This window comes from Pseudophryne corroboree, chromosome 2, assembly GCF_028390025.1.
Source record: "Pseudophryne corroboree isolate aPseCor3 chromosome 2, aPseCor3.hap2, whole genome shotgun sequence".
In the NCBI taxonomy this organism is placed as follows: Eukaryota; Metazoa; Chordata; class Amphibia; order Anura; family Myobatrachidae; genus Pseudophryne; species Pseudophryne corroboree.
The window spans coordinates 376,578,332-376,602,891 of record NC_086445.1 but is presented as its reverse complement, the minus strand read 5'-3'; the positions used below and the strand labels follow the sequence as shown (position 1 = coordinate 376,602,891).

Below are 24,560 nucleotides of genomic sequence, written 5' to 3'. Positions count from 1 at the left end.
TGGCGTGGTTTCGGACTTCCACAGATGAGTGGAGCCGCAGTTCGATTGTCTACCACCAATGTGGTTTTTCAAGACAGGCCTGCTAGTGTCAGGAGACAAGAAGGCGGTTCTGCAGACCGCTGTTCAGTCTCTCGTAGATTCAGCAGTTTTGATTTTTGTACCAGTTCACCAACAGGATCAAGGAAAATATACCAATCTTTTTGTAGTACCAAAGTCGGACGGCTTGGTCATACCGATATTGAACTTAAAGGGGCTCAATCAGTACATCACTTACTACAGATTCAAGGTGGAATCGCTGCAATCCGTGATAGCAGGGTTAGAACCAAAGGAATTCATGATTTCGCTGGATCTCAAGGATGCGTACTTACACATCCCCATTTGGCCACTGCATCAGGCGTACTTAAGGTTTGCAGTACAGCAAAAACATTATCAATTTCAGACACTACCATTTGACCTCTCATCAGCGTCTTGGGTATTCACAAAAGTGATGTCTGTGAGGATTGCTCATCTCAGATCCCTGGGAGTGATAATAGTTCCGTACTTAGACCACCTACTCATCAAGGCATTGTTTCAACAAATACTCCTTCAAAATGCCTTACTAATGTACAATTAGTAAACACTGTTGAATTGTCAACTTTAAAAAATAAAGCCTTGTTCCGTCTCAATTAAATTTCTGGGAATGATTCTAAATTAGGCAGAGCATCACCAAGTGATATTATCAGCATTATTCATTCCAGGGGTGGACAACTGGGAAACAGATTCTCAGTCGTCCGGATTTTCATCCAGGAGAATGGGCCTTACATTCAGAGGTGTTCCAATTGTTAGTCCAGCGTTTTGGTTATCCACAGGTGGATCTAATGGCATCTTGCCAAAATAATCAGACCCCCAAGTATGTGTCCACAACAATACATCCAAGGGCAGTGGTCATGGATGTTCTCACGATAGCGTGGCCGTACAGCCTCTTATATCCCTTTCCACCATTTCCGCTGCTTCCTCGGTTGCTAAAGCGGATCAAAAGAGAGTCCACGACCGTCACACTAGTGACGCCTCATTGGCCTTGGGGAGCTTGGTTCTTGGTTCTCCGGCATACTCGCAGACGATCCATGGCCAATTACGCTTCGTCCAGACCTTCTGCAACGGGTCTGTTTCTTTACCCCTATTTAGGCTGCTGGGTGGATGTTGAAACCGCTGTCAAGACGAGAGGGCATTCGGAGTTGGTTATACCAACCATATTACGGGCTAGGAAGCCAGTTACAGCAGCTCATTATCACAGGATTTGCCGTGCTTATATTGGTTGGTGTGAATCTCTGACGTTTCTGACATCTTCTTTCGAGTTATCTCGTCTCTTGCTATTTTTACAGACTGGGTTAGATGGTGGGCTAAGTTTAGCGACAATAAAGGTGCAGCTAACTGCTTTATCAATTTTCTCGTAGCGCCAGTTGGCTCTTTTGCCAACAGTGTAAACTTTCCTGCAAGGTGTCCTTCGAGTTCAACCTCCGTTTATACCACCTACAGCTCCATGGGACTTGAATCTAGTTTTAGACTTTTTGCAGTCCGCAATTTTTGAACCCTTACAAGTGGATGTTAAGTTTATAACACAGAAAACCATTTATCTCTTAGCCTTAGCTTCGGCAAGGTGTGTTTCTGAATTATGGGGGTCATTCCGAGTTGATCGCAGCCAGCAACTTTTTGCTGCTGCTGCAATCAACTAATCCCCGCCTATGGGTGACTGTATTTTAGCATAGCAGGGCTGCGATCGCTTGTGCAGCCCTGCTATGCTTAAAAATGTTCCTGCAAAACAAGACTAGCCCTACAGCTACTTACCCAGTGCGACGGATCCAACGATGAAGGTCCTGGTCCTGACGTCAGACATACGCCCTCCGTTCGCCTGGACACGCCTGCGTTCTTCTTACCGCTCCCCGAAAACGGCCTCCAATGGTGAGTATCCGCCCCAGACCACCTCTCCGCTGTAAATCTTCTTTCCATCCAGCGCCTCGTCTTTTCTTCACGCTATGCGCCCCGTTGCCTGGCGACGTCTGTCGCTGGGCACCGGCGCGCGTGCGCACGTCGCGCATGCTCAGTTTTGACCCGTTCGCACCGCAGCGAACAACCGCTGCGTGCGAACGGGTCAGAATGACACCCTGTGTACGTTGTCATGCAAATCACAGTATCTGGTGTTTCATGATGACAGAGCTGAACGTCAGACGAATCCCGCTTTTCTACCAAAGGTAGTATCCTCTCTTCACATAAATCAACCAATCATAGTTCCTGTTTTCTTAGAAATTTCAGGAACACCAGCTTCTTTGCAGGTGGTTTGCACGCTTAGCATTTATGTAGCCCGAACATCAGCAGTGCGTAAAACAGATACATTTTGTTCTCTATGATGCAGTAAAGATAGGTTGGCCAGCTCCCAGACAGTTGGCTAGATGGATTAAGCTGACAATTCGTCAGCAAATTCACGCGTTCTTTGGGAACGTCATGGGCAGCAGGCCGTGGGGCTTCCATGACGCAACTTTGCCGTGCAGCTACATGGTCGTCATTGCACACGTTTGCGCTTTTTACAAGTTTGATACTTTTTGCGGCATCAGCATCTAGCTTTGGCCATCTAGAGTTACAGGTGCCAGCCAGCTCTCCCGCCCGGTTCCGTTATGAATGGTCGACCATGTTATGGTCGACAATCATTAGATCGACCACTATTGGTCGACATGGACAAATGGTCAATACATGAAAGGTCGACACATGAAAAGGTCGACATGAGGGTTTTCTTGGGGAGGGGGGGTTTGGTGTCGTTTTCTGCGTAAAGTGACTGGGAACCCCAATTAGTGCACTGCGTCCCGTCGCATGGCTCGCTTCGCTCGCCATGCTTCGGGCAAGGTGCCTCGCTGCGCTCTGCACAGGTTACCGTTCCAAATCGTAATCCACGTGGATCGTAAAGTATGGAAAAGTTCCACAAAAGAAAAAAATGTGAAAAACTCATGTCGACCTTTTCGTGTGTCGACCATGTGTCCATGACGACCATGTCAATGTCGACCAATAGTGGTCGACCTAATGACTGTCGACCATAACATGGTCGACCATCCAAACTGACACCCTCCCGCCCAAGGTTGAAACTTTGGTATGTCCCAAAAGTACTCCAGTGACCCCTAGTGGATGAAAAAGAAAATAGGATTTTGGTACTTACCAGATAAATCCTTTTCTTTGTATCCACAGGGGGCACTGGACATCCACCCAGAGCAAGTTTCACCTGACTTGTAGTAAGTTCAGGATATCTTATGGAACACATTATCACCTACTGTTTTGAAGGTTAAGGTGATTGTTATCTGTTGTTGTTTCAACTTTGTAGTTGTTCATTATCTTATAAATGTTATATGTAATTCTCCATTGTTCATCCTCTCTTTCGCTCCTGTTTGGCTCAGTAATAAACACTGAGGTATCTTGGGACTATGGTGGGGGAGGAGCTTTACGAATTTAAATATTTAAATGTGCCAATCCCTACTAGCGTCCCGTCCATATCCCAAGATTACTCCAGTGCCAGCTGTAGATTCAAAGAAAAGGATTTATCTGGTAAGTACCAAAATCCTATTTTCTGCATACATTGGTAAAACAAAAATGGTGTTGATAAATAGGCTCCTTAATGCTTTCAGATTTTCTGTAAAGGGCTGCCTTGTATGTAGGAGCCTTATAAATAACTGTTAATAATATTACTGTATTGTGACATGTCTTATGGCTCTCGGGTTGGTAGTTTTTATAAACCGCACCAGTTGGAAACTACCACGGTGAATTATGATGAGCTGCAGCAGCAATCGGTGTGTAGAGCGGTGCTTCTCAGCTCCAGTCCTTTGGGACCCCTAATGGGGCCTATACATTAGCAAATTAATTGAGCCAATTCTGCCTTTTGCAGACATTGTAAAAAAAATTGTCAGTGTATGGGGTTCACTGATCGCCAATTCCCAAATTATTGGAATTTGTGAATCGGGATATCCAATATGTTTGATTTTTGCAGACCAGTGGGAGCTGTAGGTTGCCACTGCATGGTATCGGCCATTTTGCAGACTATTTTGATAAAATAATATTTTCTTTACATGATTAGTAAAATGACTACCCTTTGAGTTGACGTATGAGCACTTTCATGGTTTGCGTATCTGATCTTTTGTTGAAGAAATCTGCAGATCACTGAAAAATCTTGCCCATGTATTTGGCAGCATATTGGTGTTCTAGAGAATTGTTAAATCAGGAATGCAGAATCAGTGAATATTTTTTTTGTGATTGCTAATGCATAGTCTCTGCAACAGTGCATGTATTACAGGTCTACTCTTTGGTGCACAAGTGTTTTCAGTACTAATTGACACATTTTGAAAGAGAGAGACAGGTGGAGCTAATTATTTTAATTGTGATACTGAGGAGATCTGTCAAACATGCACTGTGGTCCCCGAGGACTGGAGTTGAGAAACACTGGTCTAGAGTCTCATCAGAGATGGATTTGTTGTTGGTGTGCCTGGTCCTTTCAATGCAGGGATCTGTAACTATTTTCACGGATGTGAGAGTTCCATTTTTATTTTATGTTGCGAGGTGTTTACTTTGTGTACGTGACTAAAAGTGGATAAAAGAAAGTTTATAATGGTTTGTGGAATAAACAAAACCACTGCCTAAGCCCAATGAGGACTAGGCTATTTAACTTCTGTTTTATATAACTGTTTGACTTTTAACCACTTGCCTGGCATGGTCGCATCAGATGCGACCATGCCTGCAGGTGCTTTATCTGACCTGGTCGCAAAGGATGCGACCAGTCAGATAAACAGTGTTTGCAGCGGCAGGGAAGGGAAACTTCCCTCTGCTACTGCTGTCAGAGGGACCGGAAGGTCCCTCTGCCTCCCTGCCCTCTCCCCTACTGATTGCCTTGCCGACCACTGCTGATCGGTCAGCACGGCAGGATCCCCCCTCCAGCGGCTGCAGACAATAGCAGCCGCTGGGGAAGTGTAAATTAACCCCCCCAAGCCCCCCCCCCCCCAGTATACCTGGAGGCTGTCCCGACTTTCTAAATGAAAACTGCGATCGCAATGTTTCTGATATTCCGATGGTTGCAAGGTTTCTGATCGATGTTTAAAAAATATATATTTAAAAAAAAAATATGACCTAATTCATAAAAAGAAAACCAGACAATTTCTGTTTGTGAATTTTATATGGGTAAATGTGTTTGCTGTTGACTTTAAAGGTAGGGCAATCCTTAAGGCCCTTGCCAAGAATCCGCTCTGGACCTTTTCCAATTATTGTGTTGTTGTTTTTCCTTTTGGTTATTTCATGTAGAAGAATAATTTTGTTTTTCATTTCAGTACTCTGTGAAACTTGAGAAGGGAGATTATACAATAAGAATGCAGATTCGCCATGAGCAGATAAATGAACTGGAGCGCCTGAAAGACCTTCCCTTTGTGGTCTCTCACAGAATGTCTAACACTCTGAGCCTGGATGTTTATGAAAGTCACAGCATGGCTCTTCTAGGAAAGAAAAAGGCGAACACTACTATCTTGCCTCCTAAACATAGCCAGCCATTCTTTATTACAATGCTACCTGATGAAAAGTAAGTAACCAGTGGAAAAGCACTCGGACTTTACTGCCTCTATAGAGTGGGGAGAATTTATATGGTCTCGGCTCTGCAGTGATTTGTCCTATGTAGGTCACAAAGCAATTCTGGCAACTCGGCAAGTCATGGTCAGTGCAACAGAACGGAAATCCTTATCACATAACTTCATAATAGGTAGAATAAGGGACTTTAATAATAGAAGGGTTAATGAAAAAAAAATAGCTCTGGACACCCACTCAATAGGCTATAAATCATGGCAGAGGCTTCCATTGTCAATTTAGCTATGGTCCCTGACTGTGATCTCCCCATGTTGTGCAGAGGAGGAAGTCATGTGGGTTTTTTTTCATAGCGGGTTCCTTCGCCACCATTTTGCAGTATAAGACACTACAGTGTGTATGTGTATGCTATAACACGCTCACACACTTGCAAGAATTTCTGAATTGCTGGTATACAAATCACTTGTTACTTTTGACGAAAGTTGGTGACACTTTGCGAAGCCGTCCAACCAAGTGTTGCTGGCGCTATGATTACTCAGAATTGAACGCAGCAAACCCCAAAGAGCAATTGATTTTAAACCCTTTAATATCATAAACAGAAAATAAACAATACCGGAGATGCGCAGACCAATCCGATGTGGATTTTAATTTTCACATATAAATTTAACATTTACATATATTTGATAACGGCCAGGATCACACAAATATTATTTAAAAATACATACAATTTACAAAAAGACACTATATATATATATATATATATATATATATATATATATATATATATATATATATATAATAACCCACTCCTCCTTTTAAAAGACTTACGAATGCTTTAATAGCTAATTACAGCTGTATAACAAATCTTCCATGTTGTTAATTGAGAAAGGAGGAAGATAATCACATTTAACAGATACATATACCTGGCCTCAGACAATAATTTGAAGCTGGTGAAGTAACAATTGTGTACATGAATAGCAGGGAATTGCTTGTTTATACAGAAAGTAATTTAATAACAACCCTTCAACGGAGGAGTGGGTTATTTTCTCTGACGTCCTAAGTGGATGCTGGGACTCCGTAAGGACCATGGGGAATAGCGGCTCCGCAGGAGACTGGGCACAACTAAAGAAAGCTTTAGGACTACTTGGTGTGCACTGGCTCCTCCCCCTATGACCCTCCTCCAGACCTCAGTTAGAATCTTGTGCCCGGCTGAGCTGGATGCACACTAGGGGCTCTCCTGAGCTCCTAGAAAAAGAAAGTTTATTTTAGGTTTTTTATTTTCGGTGAGATCTGCTGGCACCAGACTCACTGCTACGAGGGACTAAGGGGAGAGAAGCGAACCTACCTGCTTGCAGCTAGCTTGGGCTTCTAGGCTACTGGACACCATTAGCTCCAGAGGGATCGAACACAGGGCCCGACCTCGATCGTCCGGTCCCGGAGCCGCGCCGCCGTCCCCCTTACAGAGCCAGAAGCAAGAAGACAGTCCTGGAAATCGGCGGCAGAAGACTTCGGTCTTCATTAAGGTAGCGCACAGCACTGCAGCTGTGCGCCATTGCCTCCCATGCACACCTCACACTCCGGTCACTGATGGGTGCAGGGCGCTGGGGGGGGGCACCCTGGGCTGCAATATTAAGTACCTTGGCTGGCAAAACTACACATAATATAGTCATAGAGACTATATATGTGTAAAATCCCCTGCCAGATATACCTACAAAAAAGCGGGAAAAGTCCTCCGGAAAAGGGGCGGGGCTATCTCCCTCAGCACACTGGCGTCATTTTCCCTCACAGCTCCGCTGGAAGGATCGCTCCCAGGCTCTCCCCTGCAGTTTCCAGACTACATAGGGTAAAAAAGAGAGGGGGGGCACTAAATTTAGGCGCAATATTGTGTATACAAGCAGCTATTGGGAAAATCACTCAGTTACAGTGTTAATCCCTGTGTTATATAGCGCTCTGGTGTGTGCTGGCATACTCTCTCTCTGTCTCCCCAAAGGGCTTTGTGGGGTCCTGTCCTCAGTCAGTGCATTCCCTGTGTGTGTGCGGTGTGTCGGTACGGCTGTGTCGACATGTTTGATGAGGAGGCTTATGTGGAGGCGGAGCAGTTGCCGATAAATGTGATGTCACCCCCTGCGGGGCCGACACCTGAGTGGATGGACTTGTGGAAGGAATTACGTGAAAGTGTCAACTCCTTACATAAAAGGTTTGACGACATAGCAGATGTGGGACAGCCGGCTTCTCAGCTCGTGCCTGCCCAACTGTCTCAAAAGCCATCGGGGGCTCTAAAACGCCCGCTACCTCAGATGGCAGACACAGATGTCGACACGGATACTGACTCCAGTGTCGACGACGATGATACTAAGGTAACTTCCAATAGGGCCACACGTTACATGATTGAGGCAATGAAAAATGTGTTGCACATTTCTGATGTTACCCCAGGTACCACAAAAAAGGGTATTATGTTTGGGGAGAAAAAACTACCAGTGGTTTTTCCCCCATCTGAGGAATTAAATGAAGTGTGTGAAGAAGCGTGGGCTTCCCCCGATAAGAAACTGGTAATTTCTAAAAGGTTACTAATGACGTACCCTTTCCCGCCAGAGGATAGGTCTAATGACGTACCCTTTCCCGCCAGAGGATAGGTCACGTTGGGAAACATCCCCTAGGGTGGATAAAGCGCTCACACGCCTGTCAAAGAAGGTGGCACTACCGTCTCCGGATACGGCCGCCCTAAAGGAGCCTGCTGATAGGAAGCAGGAGGCTATCCTGAAGTCTGTGTATACACACTCCGGTATTATATTGAGACCGGTTATTGCTTCAGCATGGATGTGCAGTGCTGCAGCTGCGTGGTCAGATTCCCTGTCAGAAAATATTGATACCCTAGACAGGGACACTATATTGCTAACTGTAGAGCATATAAAAGACGCAGTCTTATACATGAGAGATGCACAGAGGGATATTTGCCGGCTGGCATCTAAAATAAGTGCAATGTCCATTTCTGCCAGGAGAGGATTATGGACTCGGCAGTGGACAGGTGATGCAGATTCTAAAAGGCACATGGAAGTTTTGCCTTATAAAGGTGAGGAGTTGTTTGGGGATGGTCTCTCGGACCTCGTTTCCACAGCAACAGCGTATTATCAGGTACAGTCCTTTCGGCCCCAGAAAGGCAAGCGGGTTAAAGGCGCGTCCTTTCTGCCCAGAGGCAGAGGTAGAGGGAAAAAGCTGCAGCATACAGCCAGTTCCCAGGAGCAAAAGTCCTCCCCCGCTTCCTCCAGGTCCACCGCATGACGCTGGGGCTCCACAGGCGGAGCCAGGTACGGTGGGGGCCCGTCTCAAAAACTTCAGCAATCAGTGGGCTTGCTCACGGGTGGATCCCTGGATCCTTCAAGTGGTATCTCAGGGGTACAAGCTGGAATTCGAGACGTCTCCCCCCTGCCGTTTCCTCAAATCTGCCTTGCCAACAACTCCCTCAGGCAGGGAGGCAGTGCTAGAGGCAATTCACAAGCTGTATTCCCAGCAGGTGATAGTCAAGGTGCCCCTCCTTCAACAAGGACGGGGTTACTATTCCACAATGTTTGTGGTACCGAAACCGGACGGTTCGGTGAGACCCATTTTAAATTTGAAATCCTTGAACACTTATATAAAAAAAATTCAAGTTCAAGATGGAATCGCTCAGGGCGGTTATTTCAAGCCTGGACGAGGGGGATTACATGGTATCACTGGACATCAAGGATGCTTACCTGCATGTCCCCATTTACCATCCTCACCAGGAGTACCTCTGATTTGTGGTACAGGATTGTCATTACCAATTCTAGACGTTGACGTTTGGTCTGTCCACGGCACCGAGGGTATTTACCAAGGTAATGGCCGAAATGATGATACTCCTTCGAAAAAAGGGAGTTTTAATTATCCCGTACTTGGACGATCTCCTGATAAAGGCGTGGTCCAGGGAGCAGTTGTTCGTCGGGGTAGCACTATCTCGGGAGGTGCTACAACAGCACGGTTGGATTCTAAATATTCCAAAGTCACAGCTGGTCCCTACGACACATCTACTGTTCCTGGGGATGGTTCTGGACACAGAACAGAAAAAAGTGTTTCTCCCGGAGGAGAAAGCCAAGGAGCTGTCATCTCTAGTCAGAGGCCTCCTGAAACCAAAACAGGTGTCGGTGCATCACTGCACGCGAGTCCTGGGAAAAATGGTAGCTTCCTACGAAGAAATTCCATTCGGCAGGTTCCATGCAAGGACTTTTCAGTGGGACCTGTTGGACAAGTGGTCCGGATCGCATCTTCAGATGCATCGGCTGATAACCCTGTCTCCAAGGACCAGGGTGTCTCTGCTGTGGTGGCTGCAAAGTGCTCATCTTCAAGAGGGCTGCAGATTCGGCATACAGGACTGGGTCCTGGTGACCTCGGATGCCAGCCTTCGAGGCTGGGGGGCAGTCACACAGGGAAGAAACTTCCAAGGACTATGGTCGAGTCAGGAGACTTCCCTACACATAAATATTCTGGAACTGAGGGCCATTTACAATGCCCTAAGTCAGGCAAAACCCCTGCTTCAAAACCAGCCGGTACTGATCCAGTCAGACAACATCACGGCAGTCGCCCATGTAAACCGACAGGGCGGCACAAGAAGCAGGACGGCGATGGCAGAAGCCACAAGGATTCTCCGATGGGCGGAAAATCACGTGTTAGCACTGTCAGCAGTGTTCATTCCGGGAGTGGACAACTGGGAAACGGACTTCCCCAGCAGGCACGACCTCCACCCGGGAGAGTGGGGACTTCATCCAGAAGTCTTCCAACTGATTGTAAACCGTTGGGAAAGGCCACAGGTGGACATGATGGCGTCCCGCCTCAACAAAAAGCTAGAAAGATATTGCGCCAGGTCAAGAGACCCTCAGGCGATAGCTGTGGACGCTCTAGTGACACCATGGGTGTACCGGTCGGTTTATGTGTTCCCTCCTCTTCCTCTCATACCCAAGGTACTGAGGATAATAAGGAGAAGAGGAGTAAGAACTATACTCATTGTTCCGGATTGGCCAAGAAGAGCTTGGTACCCGGAACTTCAAGAAATGATCTCAGAGGACCCATGGCCTCTGCCGCTCAGACAGGACCTGCTGCAGCAGGGGCCCTGTCTGTTCCAAGACTTACCGCGGCTGCGTTTGACGGCATGGCGGTTGAACACCGTATCCTGAAGGAAAAGGGCATTCCGGAGGAAGTCATTCCTACGCTGATTAAAGCTAGGAAAGAAGTGACCGCAAACCATTATCACCGCATTTGGCGAAAATATGTTGCGTGGTGTGAGGCCAGGAAGGCCCCAACGGAGGAATTTCAGCTGGGCCGTTTTCTGCACTTCCTACAGTCAGGGGTGACTATGGGCCTAAAATTGGGTTCCATTAAGGTCCAGATTTCGGCTCTATCGATTTTCTTCCAGAGAGAACTGGCTTCACTACCTGAAGTTCAGACTTTTGTTAAGGGAGTGCTGCATATTCAGCCCCCTTTTGTGCCTCCAGTGGCACCTTGGGATCTCAACGTGGTGTTGGATTTCCTAAAGTCACATTGGTTTGAGCCTCTTAAAACCGTGGAATTAAAATATCTCACGTGGAAAGTGGTCATGCTGTTGGCCTTTGCTTCGGCCAGGCGTGTGTCAGAATTGGCGGCTTTGTCATGTAAAAGCCCTTATCTGATTCTCCATATGGATAGGGCAGAATTGAGGACTCGTCCCCAGTTTCTCCCTAAGGTGGTATCAGCCTTTCATTTGAACCAACCTATCGTGGTGCCTGCGGCTACTAAAGACTTGGAGGCTTCCAAGTTGTTGGACGTAGTCAGGGCCCTGAAAATTTATGTTTCCAGGACGGCTAGTGTCAGGAAAACTGACTCGCTATTTATCCTGTATGCACCCAACAAGCTGGGTGCTCCTGCTTCAAAGCAGACTATTGCTCGCTGGATATGTAGTACGATTCAGCTTGCACATTCTGCGGCTGGACTGCCGCATCCTAAATCAGTGAAAGCCCATTCCACGAGGAAGGTGGGCTCTTCTTGGGCGGCTGCCCGAGGGGTCTCGGCTTTACAACTTTGCCGAGCAGCTACTTGGTCGGGGTCAAACACATTTGCTAAATTCTACAAGTTTGACACCCTGGCTGAGGAGGACCTAGAGTTTGCCCATTCGGTGCTGCAGAGTCATCCGCACTCTCCCGCCCGTTTGGGAGCTTTGGTATAATCCCCATGGTCCTTACGGAGTTCCCAGCATCCACTTAGGACGTCAGAGAAAATAAGATTTTACTCACCGGTAAATCTATTTCTCGTAGTCCGTAGTGGATGCTGGGCGCCCATCCCAAGTGCGGATTGTCTGCAATACTTTTATATAGTTATTGTTTAACTAAAGGGTTATTGTTGAGCCATCTGTTGAGATGCTCAGTTATTATTCATACTGTTAACTGGGTATAGTATCACGAGTTATACGGTGTGATTGGTGTGGCTGGTATGAGTCTTACCCGGGATTCAAAATCCTTCCTTATTGTGTCAGCTCTTCCGGGCACAGTATCCTAACTGAGGCCTGGAGGAGGGTCATAGGGGGAGGAGCCAGTGCACACCAGGTAGTCCTAAAGCTTTCTTTAGTTGTGCCCAGTCTCCTGCGGAGGCGCTATTCCCTATGGTCCTTACGGAGTCCCAGCATCCACTACGGACTACGAGAAATAGATTTACCGGAGAGCAAAATCTTGTTTTTTTATATATATATATATATATATATATATATATATATATATATATATATATATATATATATAATGTCTTTTTGTAAATTTTATGTATTTTATGTGATGCTGGCCGGTATTAAATATATGTAAATGTTACACTTTACATGCGAGAATTAAAATCTACATCAGATTGGACTGTGCATCTCCTGTATTGTTTATTTTCACTTTGCGAAACCTTCTCATGTTTCACAGTATATCTTTTGCTTATGATTACCAGAATCCCTAAAGGTGCTGGGCCGGGCTGCTACCTTAGTGGCACTCTGACAATGTCCAAGACGGAACTAGGCAAGAAAGCAGTGAGTAGTATCTCTTTTTTTTTTTTTTTTTTTCTTTTCTTCAGAGATGGATATGTTGTTGAATAATTTCTGGAAATTTTCTTTCAGGTGTGTGTGTTTACATGACACAGTTACAAGGAGAAATACATTTATTTATTTATTTTTTTGCTATATTTTTTACTAGATTGCTTTCCTTTTAAGCAAACAATGTATTATACTCAGAGTCCAATGTATCATTGTACGCTTTCAGTCTGTCAGAACAGTTTTTGGGTTTGAGTTTTATGCCTGCTATACAACTGGATTTAAAAAAGGGTAATTAACCATACTACTACAATCTTTATTGTAAAAAATGTGATTTCTTTACTGTATGTTCCTTTCCTTTATGCATTTTTTTTAGTATTTGAGAATGAATTTTCAGTTGAATTTCCCAAATCTTGAAATATGAACCTTCAAAGCACATTTCTTCTGCTTTTCTGTGATAACTGTATTTTGGACCCTATTCAGTAAGGCTTGCCAATTCTGCTTATTATCAGAATTTGCAATCGTTTTGTTCGCATGCTGGGGGTCGCTGATCGTAGGGCAAGGCCGACCCATCGTGCTAACTGCGGCTTCCCCCCTACGACCACGCTGAAATTGCTGTCGCCCTGCAATTTCAGTGTGATCATAGGAAATAGGGAATCCTCCTGCTGGCGCAGCTTTTTGATTGCACTGGCTGCGTGACGTCACACAGCCACCCCGATCATGCCCACAATACGCCTCGTTCGTCTGCCGCTGCCTCCGTTTCCCAGACGCTGCCCCTGCAACGATCCGTCTCCGCCCTTCTCCTGTCCCACAAAAGCCTCTGCCTGATTGACAGTAAATGTGGTCGCATGCGCAGGACAGGTCATTTTTGCGGTTGGATCGCGTTTTGCGTTCCAACCTGAATGAGGGCCTTTGTGTAGTTAAACGGTGTCACATCTTTGTTAATTCTATCATTACAGGCTAAGAGGCAATTGGTTTGAGATTCACAGGCCTGTGGCTGTATTGCCAATTGCACAGATATTCTAGGCTGAATTCCTGACTACTTGTTTCCCTATGACATGGCTAGTTAGGGATAGGAGGGCAGTGACATTTGTGGACTAACGTTAATAGAGACATTCAGGTGTTAATTTGATTTACTAAAAGTGCAGTATTATTAATTAGCATTCCATTAACTCCTGGGATGCTAGAAGAAAGCTAAAAACTTATGTGAGGATTTTAATCAATTGACAGATCCATTTGCTGCAAAGGTATAACTTATTGCTTCCTATATTTTTATGTGAGTGACAGAATCAATGTTTGTTTCTCTGACGTCCTAGTGGATGCTGGGAACTCCGTAAGGACCATGGGGGATAGCGGCTCCGCAGGAGACTGGGCACAAAAGTAAAAGCTTTAGGACTACCCGGTGTGCACTGGCTCCTCCCCCTATGACCCTCCTCCAAGCCTCAGTTAGATTTTTGTGCCCGGCCGAGAAGGGTGCACACTAGGGGCTCTCCTGAGCTTCTTAGTGAAAGTTTAGTTTTAGGTTTTTATTTTCAGTGAGACCTGCTGGCAACAGGCTCACTGCATCGAGGGACTAAGGGGAGAAGAAGCGAACTCACCTGCGTGCAGAGTGGATTGGGCTTCTTAGGCTACTGGACACCATTAGCTCCAGAGGGACCGAACACAGGCCCAGCCTCGGAGCTCGGTCCCAGAGCCGCGCCGCCGGCCACCTTACAGAGCCAGAAGCAAGAAGAGGTCCGGAAAAATCGGCGGCAGAAGACATCAGTCTTCAACAAGGTAGCGCACAGCACTGCAGCTGTGCGCCATTGTTACTCAGGCACACTTCACACTCCGGTCACTGAGGGTGCAGGGCGCTAGGGGGGGGCGCCCTGAGCAGCAATGTAAAACACCTTGGCTGGCATAAATACACCACATATAACCCCCAGGGCTATATGGATGTATTTTAACCCCTGCCAGAACTCACCAAAAAAGCGGGAGAAAAGGCCGCCGAGAAGGGGGCGGAGCCTATCTCCTCCGCACACGGGCGCCATTTTCCATCACAGCTCCGCTGGAAGGACGTCTCCCTGACTCTCCCCTGCAGTCCTGCACTACAGAAAAGGGTAAAAAAGAGAGGGGGGGCACTAATTTGGCGCAGTTTTGATAATAACAGCAGCTATAAAGGGAAAAGCACGTTATATAGTGGTATTCCTGTCTATATATAGCGCTCTGGTGTGTGCTGGCATACTCTCCCTCTGTCTCCCCAAAGGGCTAGTGGGGTCCTGTCCTCTATTAGAGCATTCCCTGTGTGTGTGCTGTGTGTCGGTACGTTGTGTCGACATGTATGAGGAGGAAACTGATGTGGAGGCAGAGCAATTGCCTGTAATGGTGATGTCACCCCCTAGGGGGTCGACACCTGAGTGGATGGGCTTATGGAAGGACTTACGTGACAGTGTCAGCTCTTTACAAAAGACAGTTGCTGACATGAGACAGCCGGCTACTCAGCTTGGGCCTGTCGGGGCGTCTCAAAGGCCATCAGGGGCTCTAAAGCGCCCGTTACCTCAGATGGCAGATACAGATGCCGACACGGATTACTGACTCCAGTGTCGACGGTGAAGAGACGAATGTGACTTCCAGTAGGGCCACACGTTACATGATTGAGGCAATGAAAGATGTTTTACACATTTCTGAGATTACAAGTACCACTAAAAAGGGTATTATGTTTGGTGAGAAAAAACTACCCGTAGTATTTCCTGAATCTGATGAATTAAATGAAGTGTGTGATGAAGCGTGGGTTTCCCCTGATAAAATGTATATACACACATACTGGTGTTATACTGCGACCAGCAATCGCCTCAGCCTGGATGTGCAGTGCTGGGGTGGCTTGGTCGGATTCCCTGACTGAAAATATTGATACCTTGGTTAGGGACAGTATATTACTGACTATATTGCATTTAAAAGATGCATTTTTATATATGCGTGATGCACAGAGGGATATTTGCCGACTGGCATCAAGAGTAAGTGCGCTGTCCATATCTGCCAGAAGAGGGTTATGGACGCGGCAGTGGTCAGGTGATGCTGATTCCAAACGGCATATGGAAGTATTGCCTTATAAAGGGGAGGAGTTATTTGGGGTAGGTCTATCGGACCTGGTATCCACGGCAACTGCTGGGAAATCCACATTTTTACCCCAGGTAGCCTCTCAACGTAAAAAGACGCCGTATTATCAGGCGCAGTCCTTTCGGCCCCATAAGGGCAAGCGGGCGAAAGGCTCCTCATTTCTGCCCCGTGGCAGAGGGAGAGGAAAAAGGCTGCAGCAAACAGCCAGTTCCCAGGAACAGAAGTCCTCTCCCGCTTCTGCCAAGTCCTCAGCATGACGCTGGGGCTCTACAAGCGGACTCAGGCACGGTGGGGGCCCGTCTCAAGAATTTCAGCGCGCAGTGGGCTCACTCACAAGTGGACCCCTGGATCCTTCAGGTGGTATCTCAGGGGTACAAATTGGAATTCGAGACGTCTCCCCCTCGCCGTTTCCTAAAGTCTGCCTTACCGACGTCTCCCTCCGACAGGGAGGCGGGATTGGAAGCCATTCACAAGCTGTATTCACAGCAGGTGATAATCAAGGTACCCCTCCTGCAACAGGGAAAGGGGTATTATTCCACGCTGTTGGTATACCGAAGCCGGACGGCTCGGTGAGACCTATTTTAAATCTAAAATCTTTGAACACTTACATACAGAGGTTCAAATTCAAGATGGAGTCACTCAGAGCAGTGATCGCGAACCTGGAAGAAGGGGATTATATGGTGTCTCTGGTCATGTCCCAATTTACCCTTCTCATCAAGGGTACCTCAGGTTTGTGGTACAGAACTGCCACTATCAGTTTCAGACGCTGCCGTTTGGATTGTCCACGGCACCCCGGGTCTTTACCAATGTAATGGCCAAAATGATGATACTCCTCCGAAGGAAAGGAGTTTTAAATTATCCCTTACTTGGACGATCTCCTGATAAGGGCGAGATTCAGGGAACAGTTGGTAGTCGGGTTAGCACTATCGCAAGTAGTGCTGCGGCAGCGCGGTTGGATTCTCAATATCCCAAAATCGCAGCTGATCCCGACGACTCGTCCTCTATTCCTAGAGATGATCCTGGACACAGTCCAGAAAAAGGTGTTTCTCCCGGAGGAGAAAGCCGGGGAGTTATCCGAGCTAGTCAGAAACCTCCTAAAATCAGGCCAAGTCTCAGTGCATCAATGCACAAGGGAAAAATGGTGGCTTCCTACGAAGCAATCCCATTTGGCAGATTCCACGCAAGAACATTCCAGTGGGACCTGCGGGACAAATGGTCCGGATCGCATCTTCAGATGCATCAGCGGATAACCCTGTCCCCTAGGACAAGGGTGTCTCTCCTGTGGTGGTTGCAGAGTGCTCATCTTCTAGAGGGCCGCAGATTCGGCATTCAGGACTGGGTCCTGGTGACCACGGATGCCAGCCTGCGAGGCTGGGGAGCAGTCACACAGGGAAGAAATTTCCAGGGCTTGGGGTCTAGCCTGGAGACATCACTTCACATAAATATTCTGGAGCATTCCGGGAGTGGACACGACCTCCACCCGGGAGAGTGGGGACTTCATCCAGAAGTCTTCCACATGATTGGGAACCGTTGGGAAAAACCAATGGTGGACATGATGGCGTCCCGCCTCAACAAAAAACTGGACAGGTATTACGCCAGGTCAAGGGACCCTCAGGCAATAGCTGTGGACGCTCTGGTAACACCGTGGGTGTACCAGTCGGTGTAGGTGTTCCCTCCTCTGCCTCTCATACCCAAGGTACTGAGAATTATAAGACGGAGAGGAGTAAGAACTATACTCGTGGCTCCGGATTGGCCAAGAAGGACTTGGTACCCGGAACTTCAAGAGATGCGCACAGAGGACCCGTGGCCTCTGCCTCTAAGAAGGGACCTGCTCCAGCAAGGACCCTGTCTGTTTCAAGACTTACCGCGGCTGCGTTTGACGGCATGGCGGTTGAACGCCGGATCCTAAAGGAAAAAGGCATTCCTGAGGAAGTCATCCCTACCCTGATCAAAGCCAGGAAGGATGTGACCGCAAAACATTATCACCGCATTTGGCGAAAATATGTTGCGTGGTGTGAGGCCAGGACGGCCCCAACGGAGGAATTTCAACTGGGTCGATTCCTGCATGTCCTGCAAACAGGAGTGTCTATGGGCCTCAAATTGGGGTCCATTAAGGTTCAAATTTCGGCCCTGTAGATTTTCTTCCAGAAAGAACTGGCTTCAGTTCCTGAAGTCCAGACGTTGTCAAGGGAGTGCTGCATATACAGCCTCCTTTTGTGCCTCCAGTGGCACCTTGGGATCTCAATGTAGTTTTGGGGTTCCTCAAATCACATTGGTTTGAACCACTTAAATCTGTGGATTTAAAATATCTCACATGGAAAGTGGCCATGCTGTTGGCCCTGGCTTCGGCCAGGCGCGTGTCAGAATTGGCGGCTTTATCTTGCAAAAGCCCCTATCTGATTTTCCATTCGGACAGGGCGGAATTGAGGACTCGTCCTCAGTTTCTCCCTAAGGTGGTCTCAGCGTTTCACCTGAACCAACCTATTGTGGTGCCTGCGGCTATTAGGGACTTGGAGGACTCCAAGTTGCTAGATGTTGTCAGGACCCTGAAAATATCCTGTATGCACCCAACAAGCTGGGTGCTCCTGCTTCTAAGCAGACTATTGCTTGTTGAATTTGTAGTACAATTCAGCTTGCACATACTGTGGCAGGCCTGCCACAGTCAAAATCAGTAAATGCCCATTCCACAAGGAAGGTGGGCTCATCTTGGGCGGCTGCCCGAGGGGTCTCGGCTTTAAAACTTTGCCGAGCAGCTACTTGGTCAGGGGCAAACACGTTTGCAAAATTCTACAAATTTGATACCCTGGCTGAGGAGGACCTGGAGTTCTCTCATTCGGTGCTGCAGAGTCATCCGCACTTTCCCGCCCGTTTGGGAGCTTTGGTATAATCCCCATGGTCCTTACGGAGTTCCCAGCATCCACTAGGACGTCAGAGAAAATTAGAATTTACTTACCGATAATTCTATTTCTCGTAGTCCGTAGTGGATGCTGGGCGCCCATCCCAAGTGCGGATTGTCTGCAATACTTGTACATAGTTATTGTTAACTAAATCGGGTTATTGTTGTAGTGAGCCATCTTCCTAGAGGCTCCTCTGTTATCATACTGTTAACTGGGTTCAGATCACAAGTTGTACGGTGTGATTGGTGTGGCTGGTATGAGTCTTACCCGGGATTCAAAAATCCTTCCTTATTGTGTACGCTCGTCCGGGCACAGTATCCTAACTGAGGCTTGGAGGAGGGTCATAGGGGGAGGAGCCAGTGCACACCGGGTAGTCCTAAAGCTTTTACTTTTGTGCCCAGTCTTCTGCGGAGCCGCTATCCCCCATGGTCCTTACGGAGTTCCCAGCATCCACTACGGACTACGAGAAATAGAATTATCGGTAAGTAAATTCTTATTTTCAGATAAAGACCTAGGTGGTCAGAGTGACCAGGATGTAGTGGTTTGCGCTCTACTGGCTTCAGTTAGTTCGGTCATTTTGGTGTGAAGTGATGTGAGCTGGTGTCTGATACCACAGGCCAGTAGCGTTCTCTTCTATATGCATTTTCCAGTATATTCTGACACCATTATCATGGAACTACTTTTGAACACAGGACTCCTATTGGGGTCACACACATAGTGGCATTGCTGCTGATATTGCAGATGAAAAGCCTGGGTTTGGTTTTTGCTGTAAACTTGAGTCCTTTAAGCATATGTTATGTATGTCAAGAAATTGACACCATATGTAACTCAAACCAAGCAAAGGAAACTTTTAAATGCACTTATTTAATTAATGTTTCAGAAGGTTAACATGCTTATAGGAAAGGGGCAGTGTCCAGGAAAGTTTTCTCCCAGCAGTCATATTGGAATAAGATTTTATTAAGTCTTTCGAAGTATGAGTTTCATGGATCAATAAATCTAAAACATAGGCGTGGATTAGTGGGTCAACCCTGTCTAGGTCCACAGTCACTAAGTCGACAGTAGGTAGGTTGACAAGTGACTAGGTCGACAGGTATGGAAAGTTGACATGGGCAAGGTTGACACACAAAAGGTCAACAGTTTTTGGTTTGTTTGTTTTTTTTACCCGAATTTCTGGGACCACCGACAGTTGAAATGCGTCCCCTCATGGGGCTCGCTTCGCTTGACACGCTTCGGACATGGGGGCTCGCTATGCTTGCGACAAGGTTTATAACCAACTTTATGCCCACTTGGATAGAGGAGGTATGAAAAGGTCATGAAACCCTCCCAAATAACTGTGTTGACCTTCTGTGCGTCGACCCAATGACCATGTCGACCTCCCATACTCGTCATCCTAGTCATGTGTCGACCTTCAGTCATTGTCGACCTGCTTACCGTCGACCTAATGACTGTCTACCTAGACAGGGTTGACCTGAAGACCTAAATATTTTATATTTAACAATACATCCTCTGAAAAGTCTTGGAACTCATAATTCCATGAAATATAAATAATCCATATAATAGCAATACATCGTTTTTTTACTATTTGACTAATCAGATTTTAGATCATGGGTCTTTAACCTGCGGCCCTCCAGCTGCTGTGAACATGCACATCCCAGCATGCCCTGCCACAGTTTTGCTATTAAGGCATGCTAAAACTGAGGCAGGGCATGCTGGGATGTGTAGTTTCACAGCAGCTGGAGGGCCGCAGGTTAAAGACCCATGATCTAAAATGTGATTGGTCAAATAGTAAAAAAACAAAAAAAGATGTAGTGCTATTATATGGATTATTTATATTTCATGGAATTATGAGTACCAAGACTTTTCAGAGGATGTATTGTTAGAATATAAAATAAAATATGTTTGTAAACCAATTTGTGGATATCAATCGCTAAATATATGCTTATATTCTCTGTATTGTACATATAGGGGGGTATTCAGGACATATACATAAGAAAACTTACATTTTTGTAATGCAAGATGATTATTTGTCTGCAAAAATGTATAGTGTGGTCTTTCCAGTAATTGCCATTAATATGTTATGATTAGAGACCGGCAAGCTTTAGCAATTTAATTTAATGATCCGTAATCTTCAGTGTAGTAGTAAAACTCCGTACTATACAACTATGCTGTTCTGCTTACTGCAATTAATGCATTAAATTGGTGAACATAGTACTTTTTACGGGCTTGATGTGTCTTGTCAACAGTCAGTATGTTGACTGCAGAATGCCGACACAGGAGTAAAGTCACTGTCTGCATTACAATTTAAACATCATAGAAAACCATCATGTTTAAAGTTATAATACAGACACTGTTAAAATTCTTAAAATTGCACTACGTGTGTGTGTCTGCATTCTACAGTTGTATGTGGTGACCATCTATATACCACCCCTTTTTTTTTTTTTTTTTTTGCTAGTGTAGCTGGGTTTTATCACTTGATTAAACTATATTTTTAGTTGACTGCCCTCATAACAGGTCTCGTGAAGTAAGTAAGATAACTTTACTGACTGACACTATCATTCATTCTATCTTGGGTAGGGCATAGGGACAATCATGGTACCGTTCTTCGATTAGGAAACCATGTTTAGAAACGAAAGGTGCCCATACTGTATGTGCTGAGACACCAAAAGACAATTAGATGATAATAGAAAATCCATAACATGCTCTATGGCAGGCATTCCAAACTTTCTTCCTCAAGGCACACTAATAGGACAGGTTTAAGTGATATCCATGCTTGAGTACAGATTACTTAATTAGTACCTCATTTATTTTGATCTAACCATGTGTGCTGAAGCCTGGATATCACTAAAACCTGTACTGTTAAGGTGCATACACACTGGCCAATTTTGAGTTCAAAGTAGCTAATTTAAACTCAAAATCGCCGAGTGTGTATGGCCGTGCGATGAGCGCTGATGCGCTCTACTGCATCTTCGCTGGCCGCCGTCTACCTGTTTTACCGGCCGAGTGAACCACTTTCCACAGTCTCCTACTGTGGAAAGTGGTTCACCCCCGTAAAAATCGCTGGGCCGGGTGAAAGTCACTCAGTGTGTGTACACTGAGCGATTTTCCGGCCAGTGATTTTCACATCATTGCTCGGCATACACGCTGGGCAAAAACCCAGTGTGTATGCACATTTAGTGTGCCTTCAGGAGCAAGGCTGAGAATGCCTGCTCTATGGTTTCAAAAATATCTTCGACAATTGACCTGTACCAGCTTTGCACAGGTGTAGTTTTGGATTTATATGTACAGGTCGGGTGTCCATTATCCAAATACCCGCTAACAGAAATATTCAGAAAACTGGAATATTTCGGCCCTGTAGTAACGTCATGACGCCACTGGAGTCCTTGGCCAATCACAGACAGTTGGAGGAGTGGCTTTTCAGCCATTCCCTAACCATCACTACTTCCTGGACCCGCCACAGACTCTTGCCGACGCGCCGGACACCCGGGACCCGTCCGGATAACAAGTGTTCTGTTATCCGGAAAAATCCCAAATCCATATGTTCCTAGTCCCGAGCATTCTGGATATGGGATACTCAACCTGTATTACAACCTATATTTGTGTTTTTTTTTTTATTCTTGACATATTGATAATATTATAATTAATTTTTTAATTAAAGAGCTCCTCAAAAAGAGACATGTTGATGTCATAACAGAAGCATTTACTATGGGCACACATGCGCCTTCGATCTTCCCTGTGCTCAGTTGACCGCAGTAATCCCTACTGGGGTATTTTAGCTGAGGTAGAGTTACATATAGAGAGAGAGGGGTCAGGGGAACACCTGGGGAGAGGGGGTTCAGGGGAACACCTGGGGAGGGAGATTTACTGGAGCCTTATATAAGATGGAGAAGGGACAGGGAAGCTGATGCTGATCATGCCTGCAGCCCAGCTACTGCAGTACAACTCTTGGCCATTATTTGCACTGTAGAGCACTACCTTTCTCAGAAATTGTCACGCTTATCGTCATTGCTTAGCTCCTTTTTGTTATAGATTAATGTTTCATGCGCCTAAACCTAAATGCTCTATAAAATTCTGAAAACCACATCAAAATCTGTCCATCTGTTCTTGAGATTAGCCCAGACAGACAGACTCCTACCAGAGAGAGAACACCTGAATCCGGATTAGGTCAGATGAAATGGTTGGATCATGGTTGTACTTTAACATTGTGTGCGGTCATTGTATGCCTTGGTAAGCAGCTAGCTCAATGTGACAAAGTACTGTAAGCCAGTATCTTTCTGACCTGACTACACATGTATGATCAGACTGGACAGCAGCGTCTTTGGTCAAGTACCCCACATTAATTTACTTAAAAAAGTTTCTGTAGCATCCATAATGGTTATTGGGGAGACTTAGTATGATTCGGGTATAGACAGGGTCCAAAGGAGCCAGTGCACTTTAAATTTCTTTAACTGGGTGTGCTGGCTCCTCCTCTCTATGCCCCCTCCCAAAGGCAGTTTAGAAAAAAGTGCCTTCAGGAGAGGATGCACATCTCTGAGCTCCAGAGAGTTTTCTTCAATTTCTTTTTTTTCTGTTTGTTATTTTCGGTATGCTGTCTGGGCAACAGCATACCTACACCGTGGGAGTTGGGGGGGGGGGAGGGACTGTCACCGGCCTTACGAGGTGCAAAGCCACTTTCCCACTGCAGGACCACCGTCCTGAGGGGTTGTTGCTCAACGGGACACTGCGCATTGGCTGTCACAGCCGCAGCACACCACACACCCCTAACGCTGCCTGAAGGTGACATCAGTGGTGAGTACAAAGCGGGGGCCCCGCTAGGGGGTCCCCAGGTTCAAAGGCGGCTGACCACGGGCGCGGTGTACGGAACCCTCCCGGTGGGGTCCCGCTAAGATCCCCTGTGTGGAACTGGCACAACAATGCTTGACTAGCGCTTCTTGTGATGTTTTGAGCTAAAAAGGAGGCTTTGCCAGTATAATATAATAGTGTAACTCTAGTGCCATTGGAGGGGTTGGAGCTACATCAGAGCGGGACCTGAGGCGTTTTGATACCTTCCTCAGCTTACTGCAGCCATCCACAGCATACACAGCGCTTCCTGACTCCTTAGCCATGCTGGATATCTGGTACAGGGTGTAGCAAAGGGGTAGAGCCGCTTGTGTACACTATCTGGATCCTATTTAGGACAAAAATTGTTAGTGTTTACTGTATTATAGAAAGCTGACAGCCTCACTGGGGCTGTGCAGCTCAGGGTGTGCTGGTATCCTCTCTCTGTGTCTCCTCTCACATACAGTCAGGCAGGCTTGCATTATAACTGTCTGTGTGTATGTTATTGTGCTTACTGTGAAACATTGGTAAACGCAAGCTGTGCAGTGTATGTCACACCAGATTCTCTCCATTATCTACTGATTCTGTTTCATGTGAACAATGCAGTCAATCTTCACAAATCGGTGAAGGGGCTGGGGGAGAAGGGTCTAGAGCCCCACTGGTTAGGGTCTCTTAAAACTATGATGTCAGATATGTCATTCCAGCTCACTGCTAATGTGCAGAAGACTCAACTACTGCAACAAGCTGGTGCAGATTTAGCTGCTAGGGCAGATGCACAGCCCCCCCCCCCCCTCCTCCTCTCTCATGCAGGTTTACAGAAGCGTGGGTTACCTGCTCTACTCTTTGATACAGATGATGATATTTAGGAGGATGGGGATGACCTGGATCCCATTAGTGGGGATCCCGATGCTGCTCAGGGTATTGAACCCCTAATTCTGGCTATACGGGATGTGTTAAAGCTCCCTCTAGAGGATTATGCGTCACAGCAGTCGTTTTTCTCTGTACAAAACAAGCCTAATGTCACTTGCTCTGACTTAGAGTTAGATGACCTATTCAAACAGGCCTAGAAAAATCCAGACAAAAAATTCCAAGTGTCCAAAAAGTTTTTGCGTACTTTCCCATTTGATCCTGAAGAT

General features: G+C 46.3%; 1 protein-coding gene across 2 annotated transcripts in view; it reads left to right on the top strand.

The window, feature by feature from the left end:
* TPP2 (tripeptidyl peptidase 2) overlaps positions 1 to 24,560 on the top strand; it is a 329,315-nt gene that overhangs the window by 225,197 nt on the left and 79,558 nt on the right. For both annotated transcript variants that reach the window (XM_063953225.1, XM_063953224.1), the window contains exons 22-23: positions 5,331 to 5,575; positions 12,538 to 12,616. In XM_063953225.1, coding sequence (XP_063809295.1) covers positions 5,331 to 5,575; positions 12,538 to 12,616 — 324 coding nt within the window. The remainder of the gene's footprint in view (positions 1 to 5,330; positions 5,576 to 12,537; positions 12,617 to 24,560) is intronic.